The sequence below is a fragment of the Buceros rhinoceros genome, unplaced genomic scaffold, assembly GCF_000710305.1.
Source record: "Buceros rhinoceros silvestris isolate BGI_N320 unplaced genomic scaffold, ASM71030v1 scaffold34784, whole genome shotgun sequence".
In the NCBI taxonomy this organism is placed as follows: Eukaryota; Metazoa; Chordata; class Aves; order Bucerotiformes; family Bucerotidae; genus Buceros; species Buceros rhinoceros.
The window spans coordinates 8,547-18,574 of NW_010407113.1; the positions used below are offsets into that span (position 1 = coordinate 8,547).

The 10,028-nt window shown below is 46.3% G+C and overlaps 1 protein-coding gene across 1 annotated transcript; it reads right to left on the reverse strand.

The window, feature by feature from the left end:
- Positions 1 to 4: 4 nt before the first annotated feature.
- On the reverse strand, positions 5 to 9,655 carry SLC25A20 (solute carrier family 25 (carnitine/acylcarnitine translocase), member 20; the record flags this gene model as incomplete). Its single annotated transcript, XM_010134370.1, has 8 exons — positions 5 to 101; positions 616 to 740; positions 1,728 to 1,837; positions 2,782 to 2,854; positions 4,150 to 4,267; positions 5,230 to 5,320; positions 7,517 to 7,644; positions 9,563 to 9,655. Coding segments are annotated over 8 exons (801 nt in total), but the record flags the coding sequence as incomplete, so codon positions are not given.
- Positions 9,656 to 10,028: the final 373 nt, after the last annotated feature.

Sequence of the window (10,028 nt, forward strand, 5' to 3'; positions counted from 1 at the left end):
CTTCCTTCTCCTCTCTAATTTTCAAAGACTTCCTGGTCTCATAGTCCTGGTGCGATCCAGTTAAGAAACTTCATAGCAACTTCAAACCCAAGAAAACACGCCTGCAAAGAGAGAACACACAGAATAAATAAGGATTCTAGAAGCCTGTTCCAAACAAAGTTTCTGAAACGCAGCACCATAAACACCTGACATGGCTGATGTGGAAGGAACAGGACAAAAAAAAAAAATCTTGGAGCAGAGGCAAGAATTCTACGACACCCCTGCACACAAAGGCAGGACTTCTACCCTGTGAAGCTCACTATTTACTGAAGAAGCCAGTCCAAACTCATCCACACATTCTGTCGTCTACTGGAAAATGTACAATCAGAGAGAAAGACTATCAGAGAAAGTTAACAACAGGCTTTCATGCAGAGCTTCAGAGGAAGGTTTCCTTGGTGTTCCTCCTAGATTAAGGTGCATTTTTAGAACCTGTACGCCAACAACCAAAAGTACCTGCAGTGACAAGAACCTCACTGACTTGGGGCGACAGTAAGCAGCCAGTCACCTCCTCCACAGACTGCAAACATCGTGAGTGGCCAGGTCCCCAAAACCCATCTGGAATCACAATGTACTTACTGCATTAGCAGGAAATGCCCTGATCATTACAGCTGTGAAGCCCTTATACAGAGACGCAACGCCTTCCTCTCTGATGAGTTCTCTCAGCACGTCCCTAAAGCCGTTTGCATATTTTCCTGGAGGAGCTGAAGGGGATACAAAACACATTAGCTAAGACGTGTGGCAGTCACGAGCACTGAAGGGTGCGGCACATGTTTTCAACAGGTTCATATTGCTCTACCACCGAGGTGACACCAGAATCCAAGCGTTGCTTAAGCTATGTTGTAATAACACCTGCCTGGGAAAATCACCTGCTTCAGCCAAAAGCAAGCGAACAAAAAGGCACCTTACTAAAGAGTCAGTAAACAGAAGGTAGGTGCTCGCCATCACCACGAAGAATTCACATCATCAAGTCACTGGGGGGCACAGAAGAAAGGAGAATAACTTTTGTCAGGGTTGGAAGCCTGAGCTGTTGCTCATGCTGCTGACCACAGCTCTCCCAAGAGCTGCAATTAGGAGATAAAATGGGCAGATATAAAAATTGATGAAGCCAGTTTATAAGAAACAGAAAGTGACCCTACTCATTGACAAGGACTCCCAGAGAAACCAATCAAAAACCTGTCAAACTCTGCTGAAGCGCAAGGCCTGGGGCTATCCTCGCTATAATTAGGCCACAGACATGAAGAGCAGAGCTGCTGCTCTAAAAGCAAACCTCCCAGCAAGGCACGCCCAGCTGCTATGAATTTCAGATAGCACAGGCTACAACTTAGACAACTGGAACTCTGAAACTGAAACAGCAAAACCTCTTGAAGAATTTCGTTTGTGATAAAACAGCCATGAGAAGGGGTTCTGTCATCACGACTTCCGTGCTCCGGTTTCAGATCTCAAACTGGGATCATTATTTTAGCATGGAGGCAGAAACGGAGAAGTGCAGCCTGATTTGCAAAAAATTTGCAAGGAAACCCATTAAGAAGCTAAGAACACACTTGGTTTTTTTATGTGCTTGTCTCAAGCAGTGCTCACGGCACGCTGCCTCCCAGATGCCACAGTCAGACGGCATCTCCATGGCTGCCCAGCTTCCTCCCAGGAGCACTGCACTGAGAGCGGTCGTGACAAGCTGGCGTGCAACTCACCAGTCTGGAAACGGGATTTCAGCACGTCTGGTGGAATGGCAACTGCCCAGTTGAAGATCCCAGCCAGGCCCCCAGCAAAGAGGATCCTGGGCACACTGAGGTCACTCACACTGTGGAAGGATTGGGATGGGAGGAAAAAGAAAAAATAAAATTAAAAAAAAAAAAGGTAAAAAAAGTTAAAACTCATCTGTTTTGACTAAGGTGACAATCAAAGAGGCAGCCTGGCTGACAACCAGAAGGCAGCAAAATGCTGCAGAGACAGACAGAGCACAGTATCTGAGCAAGATTTCCAAGAACCAGAACCCTGCGGGCAAAATGTACTAACTCCACTCTAAAGGTTCACATCTTTGAATTCAGCAGCACACACACAGATGCTCTGGGGAAAAACAAACAAACAAAGAAAAAAACAACAAAAAAACCCCAACAACACCAAAAAAGCCCAACAAAGGAAAAAGAAAAGCCCGGTTCTTTGCGCACACACAGGGTGCAAGTGAAGAGACCTACGTTCAGTATTCCTTACTTGGCTAGAAAGATCCAGGGCTAGAATTTGAGAGAAATTCAGAATACTGTTTTAATTATCAGTTAACCCAACCAAAACAGCTCCACCCACAAGACAAGTGACCTTTGGGTTTTTTAAAAAAAATCTGTTTTGATGATACTGCTCTAAATCTCTTCGTAGCTGGGGAGATTAATCAGCAGTGTCTGGGAAGTCCAGAAAATGATGACTGTGAGATTTCACTAACCTCTTTCCAAATCTGTTTTGATGATACTGCTCTAAATCTCTTCGTAGCTGGGGAGATTAATCAGCAGTGTCTGGGAAGTCCAGAAAATGATGACTGTGAGATTTCACTAACCTCTTCCCCTCAGGGGTCAGAATGTTCTTCAGCCACTCGTACGTCATGAAGTACATTCCGCTGGCTGGGACGTCTGGTGGGTAAACAACAAAGACTGTGAGTAGTGGGAAACAAACTGAAGCCCAGAGGCACAGCAGCCCCGTGCCAGCTCAGTAATGCCACTAAATACATCCAGATTCCTTTCCTGAGATTTCACTAACCTCTTCCCCTCAGGGGTCAGAATGTTCTTCAGCCACTCGTACGTCATGAAGTACATTCCGCTGGCTGGGACGTCTGGTGGGTAAACAACAAAGACTGTGAGTAGTGGGAAACAAACTGAAGCCCAGAGGCACAGCAGCCCCGTGCCAGCTCAGTAATGCCACTAAATACATCCAGATTCCTTTCCTGAACCTCCTCGACAAACAAAATAAAATCTTCTGTTGCTCTAGACAAAGCAGCCTGAACCTTCCCAGGGAGAGCAGGTGCTAAAGGCAAGAATTGGGAAAATACCGTTCCTGAGCGCTGCTGTCAGTGGCCTTTCCAATTGGCCTGTAACCACCTGCTGGCCGTTAAGCTAGTGATGAGACTGCTCTGAACTTTCTTAATCGCTGCACAGCAGATCAGAGCCATGCAGGAATTTCAGATTTGCTCAGTTTGTTTTAATGATTCTATTTGGGATTTTTTTTTTTTTTTTTTTTTTTTGTTTCTTAACCTCAGGTGTAAAGCAGTACAGAATTTGTAGTTGTGTCTGTATTTTCTTGGATCTCATTTGAAACAGCAGACAACGTGAGCCTTGTTTTTTGTAGTCGATGGGTTTCATCTTGGGATTTTATTAAGTATTTCCACAGCCTGTTCTTAGCTCATACCTAGACTGGAGAACTGGCCTCTGACTAGGGACACTGCCCGAGTTACACTGCTAGCTGCTACACTTCTATGAGGAACAGAACAAATGCCAATTTTGTATCAAAACACAGAAATTTCAGTTTATCCTTAAAAAACGTCACCCCAGTACAGGAACAATCAAATGCTTTTCAAAGGAGAAAGTACTGAAAAACATAAAGAGTTCTGTGTCTGGCACAATTAATTTGTTGTTGTTGTTGTGAGAGGGGTCATGACATCCCAGTCCAAAATAACCCGCACTAAAGTGGGTAGAGAGCTGCTGCAAACCTGTCTTTTAAAGCAGACAGCATTAAACAGCAACAGCCACAGACAGTCACAACCCTTCTCCCAAGGAAGGAAAAAAAAAGAAAAAGAAAAGCCCACTTCTGTATTTTTCTTTTCTCTTTGTTCTCTCTGCTTCTCTCCTGAAGTCTCTCATTCCTCTTGGCTTCTCAGATCTTAATTACTTCCTATATCCCTCTGATCCTTCTCATCTAATCTCTTCCTCACTCTGAGAATCTCACGTTTATTTCTCAGTCCCTTTGAGGCATTGGAGCAGCTCTGCAGACTGCAAAAAAAGAAAAAAGGGTGACACAGCATCTCCAACTGGCTAAAGGGACAGCAAGATCTATGACACTACTTTTGACACCAGGCTTCTTATCCTAAAGTACCCCACACAGAAGAAGCATCAGAACATCTCCATCGGTTACCTCTCATGAGGGTGAGCACTGTTCCCTTGTACACGCCGCGAATCCCAGCCTCGCGGTACAGCTGTTTTGCACAGTCCAAAGAGCCACTGTATTTAGTTTCACCTGTAGCTGCCTGGATCTGAAGGATCAAAGCGGTAAGTCTGAGTAGTGAAGCTTTCTGGCTGGTGAACAATCATTCAGCACATAGTTAGAAAGCCAAGCGCATGTTTCCAGAGACGAAGGAACACATGCTTGTTCCGCAGGCACCCCTGCATGTGACGCCTCTGTGTCACTTCCTCACGCAGCACTCTGCCGTTCAGGCTGAGAATATGCTTCTGGTTCCATGCAGAGGCTAGATTCTCCCTTATTTTCCCCAGTGTAAGTGTGAAACAACTGAAGTCAGTTAGGTAATTCTACACTTGTGCTGACAAAAAGTCGCCTGCGAGTAGTTTAGTGAGATTGTAAAGGCTTCCATGAAACTATCACGTCTGTCAGAACTCGTATGTGGCCACCCATCACCATACTAACAGAGTTCACCAGAGTCCGGAATAAGCAAAGCTCCCCCTCTCTGCTGAAGATGGTGTTGTCACCTGCTCAGGGTGACATTTCCCAGCAATACTTTCAGACCTCCTGCAGGAGGTTAGAGCTAACAGTTGCCCAAACATCAGAAAACAATTTCCTGTATTTGGAATGCATTCCTTAGTTATATATTGGGAACCTGTCAAGGTTACAGAAAACCTTTACACTAGAAAAGAGTCTTACAATCTAGTAGTTTCTCATTTTTTAGGAAAAGTTAAATTCTGAAAAACTGGACTTTTCCATACTTGGAAGTGCGCTGAGGCACCCACCGATGCCTCATACAGTGCCACATAGTGTAAGGCTTGTGCTCTGTGAAATGAGCAGAGCATGAACGCTGCATGTACTCATACTGCCATGGTGGGTTTGTACAATGCTCCTTCATGACACAGTTGCATTAAATGACGGTGGTTTCAGTCCTGTCAAAAACCAGAGCGGAGTAAACACGCTAACCAAAGAAGTTCCTGGTGTGGAAAGACAAGACCCCCAAAATTAAATTCCCAACACCACCATCCAATGCCTTACCTGTAAAAGGCACTTGATTCTCTCGCCTGGAGCCATGATTACTGTTGTGAACACTCCCGACAACATGCCAGCAGCAAACAGCTGAGGATATCTGCCCCGGGGAAACAGAAGAGACCCTAACGCAACAGAGAAGGGCAGGAAGACCCCTGCAGCGCCAGACCACGCTGTTCCGCACAGCAGGCAGTGGGACTAGAAACGCATCCACTGCTTTTGATCAGTGCAGAAGTGCCTCATCAACACATAATTAGAGATAGACATTTACGATCTCCAGGATTCGAAGCGCTGGTTCCCACAGCAACCATAACCCAGCTCTTCACATCCACTGTAGTCGCCAATATTCCTTGTACTTGCGTTTTGGCTACAGCATTCCCATCGATTGCTACTCCCAAAAGTCTCTTCCTCCTCCAGCCTCCCGCACTCGGTGATCTGTTTCCACACATATTCCTGCTCCAGCAGCCAGGAGCTGCCCTTCTGTAACCTCTCAGTGCCTTGCTCCTTCAGCCTCTACCATCGCTGAGTGTCCAACCAACCCGCCGTCACCCCCACACACTCTGCATCCGCTCTCACGAGGCAAAGCCTCCATGACAGAAATCCCCTAAACAGGCTCAGTTTCTCCATCACAAACTTGTCTTTACATCCAACCTCCTGCTACCTTCCCTAGTAAGATAACATCTCGATGTTACTAAACTCCACACCTTTCACTTCTCTCCACTTGCCCAGGAGATGGTATTCTTTTCAGGTTTTCCAAGTCTTACACCTTGCTTTACTCTTAAACTCACATTAAATCTTCCAGGCCATTCAGACCTCCCTCACCACTCCACATACACCTCCTGATCAAACAGAGCTTTGAGTTTTCAAGCTCACCTTGGGATTATCCAGCCCCAGAAAAGACAGAACAGGCTCCTCAAGTTTCTCTCTGCATCCTCCTTTCCAAAACTTCTCTTAAAAACCAGTATGGGGAACTGCTGTCATCCTGCCTGCCTCTAGACCCACAACCACAGTGCTAAGAGCCTGACCTTTCTTCTTGCGCCTCCCGTCCCAGGCTTGCTGCACCTTAGCACGTCAAGTCTGCACCTGAAGTACAATGCAGTTGGGCACAATGACAATTCCACCATCTATTAGTTGACCTTTGTTCTTTCTCTCCTGTTGCTCAGCTTGGGAAGAGTTCTGCATAGACTCATAAACCTACGCTGCCCTGCTCCAGCTTGCTCCTTAAATCTTCCCTCTGGCATGCTGTCTATAAAACACAAGGCACTGAGGTGATTCGGCTGCTGGAAATATGCCCACGGCCCATTTGTCTCCTTGTATTGTCCACTCCTTATTGTTCCCCTGGTCTTACCCTTCAGCCTTGTCTGCAGGAGGACACTACCGTGGTAAATCAGAGGGTAAGCTGGCAGCACCCTGGCATCTCACACAGCCTCCCTGTGAGCAGCCCAAGCAAAGGGAGCTCACTCCGTGCCACAGCAGCAGCTAGTGCTGTGCAGGCAGGTGCACTCACTCCAGCCAGGCAGCCCCCGCGCAGGCAGGGCTCCGCACCACCCCACCAGGCTTGGCTCAGCACAACGGACTCCTGCTTCTGAGAAGGCTCCTACGTCTTGCACAAACAATAGAATAAAATGTTGCTAAGCTACAGTTCTGTCCCTATACAGCTATAAATCACAATTCAGAAAAGAAGTTAAAGGATACTATATGGGGAGGGGGGCTTTCTTCCTGCTTGGGTTAGCTTGTAGAAAGCCACGCAGTTTTCTTAGCTTCCCATCTCTTCTCCAGAAGGTTAGACATGCCTGAGAGGAAGGCTGCTCATAAACACCCCTTTTCAGAAGTTAATAATAAAACATTTCTGTGGCTATTATTACAACCTAACGTAAGAACACAGCAAGAGTCAAAAGTAACAGGGAAAAGAGCATCAGGACTGCGAATGTTGTCAAGAGTGCTTGACCATGAATTTATTTCTGCCACAGTTCCTGTTCACAGCAAGACTGCTGGCCAGCAATCATTATATAACTTGCACGGTTCTCATCCAAAACAGAATTGTTCCTTAATGGCTCTTTCTTGCGTAGAAAGGGAATTGCACAGCACCTGCCCACACACTGTCTGTTTTTAGCCTGTGCTATCAGACCCATGCTTCCAGAAGCATTAAAACACACGAGTGTTTTATTTTTTAGAACTATATTTATAATCTCAGAGAAGAGGCAAATTTACACCACAACTCAACGTGCGACAATACAGCAGCCTGCAAGAGCCTCAGCGTGCCTCTCCCAACTGTCTGATTAACTCAGAAACTCACGTCAAAATGTCGTCAGGTTTCTTCTGTTGGAGTTTTTTTCCCAAGCCAAATCCAAAGAAGCACACAGCAAACATGGGCGTCACGCCGATAATGGGAGCTGCCATTCCTCTGTACAAGCCTCGGACTCCCTGTGAGAAACGTTATCGCAAGAATTACTTGGTTTTACAGAGACTCTGCACACATTTCAAAGCAAAAGGCTACAGCACAGGGTAGTGTCAGTCAGTCAAAACAGTCAGAGGACTAACAGGGTCTATCGTTCATTTGCCATTGTACACGTGTAGCCGAGCCTCCGGGCCCACGGCAGAGGAAAGCCATCCTTCCTGGAAAACCCTGGCACTGCTTACACCCTCCTGTTCTGAAACTGTTCACCCTGTACTTACATCTCACGTGTGAGGAAGTTAAGGTAAAAGCCACCTGAATAACGGCCCTAATAGATTATGTCAAAAGTCTTTTCTCTCAGGTACATTCAAAAACACCAACGCGTGCTTTATTAGTAAGACATCAAATGCAGCAGCATAAAATCCTGACACAGAGCCTGAGAACGCTGATTCCAATTCACTCTTTAGGCAGAGGAAGAGCCAGGGAGATTAACCTGAACTACTTGCTCCCCACACAAACTCAAAATCTGGAACAAGTTCAAGAGCCAATTATTTTTCCTTGCCTTCCCTAAGTCAAAACCGTGACCCCATAACTTCATGTTCCTGATGCTTCCCTTCAACAGAATACACAGAGAAAAATTCTAACGCAGTCCCCAGAGTGGCGTTTATTTAATTTATCTTGCCTTTGAACTCAACTGTTTTCTAATAAAAGAGGAGTTATCATTCTAGATAAAGGCTAGATGCACAAATTAAATATTTGCTGGTCTGCCTGTCCCTTCCTTCCCCTCCCCCCCCCAATAAATCAGCGTATCCCAGTATGTGTCTGTACACCTACAGGCACAACTGACTCTAATGAAATGGTATCTGCCTGACAAAGATCAGACACGCCTGCTCAACCTCCCCATGAGCAGAGGGAAACAAAAGGTTTAGGAGTTTTCTGCACAGAAACTAATGAGCACTGAGTGGGAGTGGAGAGGCAGCATTACTCCTGAACCTCACGTCACAAGGCTATTATTATGGTTCAGCTCTGACGTCCGTGCTTCAGCAGGGGTGTTAAAAAACACAAGGGATTCAGAGCTAGCAAAGCCTTTCAGCGCTTTGTGGGAGAGACTGGGGAAACAAGAACTCCTTTGGTTATGTAACAACCTGTTAACACCATCAGGAAAGTAGATTTCATGTATGAGGCAGATCTTCCACTTAACAGCAAGTTTCCTAACAAGATCCAGTGGTCAGAAACTAGACTTCAGGCTAGCAAACAACAGTTGGGTTTATAGCCATTGTTTCCAAATGATAAATAGCTGCTGGGAAAACTTACGAAGCAGAAAACTTGATCCTATGTCACTTGAAGTCTTTAAACCAAGGCTGCGTGCCCTTCTAAAAACAAAACAGACTATAGTTCAATCATACAATACGACTGATTCAAGAGCGAAAACTGCTGTCCACCTCCTGAGGATTGATCAAAAATACTGTAACTGACCCTCTGTTCTCAAAAAAAAAGAAAAAATCTATTAATTAATGCTCCTTCGCCCTCTCACAGATGGCATAACACGTTACAGAAGAAAGCAAAAGCACTGCTTGTATCAACAACAGTCACTGACTATTTTAGAATTTCTAGAGACAACCCCAGGTACCAAAGACAGCAAGATTCCACCGACGGCAACAACAAGGCCCAGCAAAGAACTGCCAGCATCCACTGCAGTCTGTAATTCCAAATATTAGCATCATGCTATTTCGGACCAAAAAGCCCTTCTTACCAAAACAAAGGCACGTGCACCTGCAGCACGCGGATGCTAACTATGCCCCCAGTTTAATTAGAATCAATTCAACTTAAAACCCAAGAACTGTACAGTCTCCGGGGGGCAACATTCCCACACAATTCCTTTTCCGCGACGTACAGGAACAACTGATCCTTCTGGCAGGCTGCGCGGATGACGCGCTCACACAGTACCTCTCCAACGAGAGTCTTTCTGAAGCAGTCAAAGGTCCCAGAATAGAGCGGAGGCTGACCAGGCTGCGGCTTAGGCTGGGTTTGCAGTCTGACCTAGTAAGACGGGGAGGAAAAGCATTATTTTATGAGATATTAGCACCTAACCTTTGACTGGGGAGCAGCTCTGTGCGACTGCTGAGGAGTAAGTTCTGCGAGCGGACCTCATGGTACTGGGGAAGAGAGTAATGTCACTTCAGCCCTCTGCAGAACAGAAGGGGTTGAACTGTAACGTATTTAACAGTTAATGTATTTAACTAGTTAATTGCCGGGATGACGCCAGGATCACAGCCCCCCTCCCCCAACACTCACGCACCAGCGCCCCGTCGCCGCTCGCTGCCTCACGGCGTGTGGGTGCGCTGACCTGGGCCGGGGGCTGTCCCTAGGGTCCCTCCCCACCTCCCTCTGGCCCGGGGGCGGCGGGGCTCTC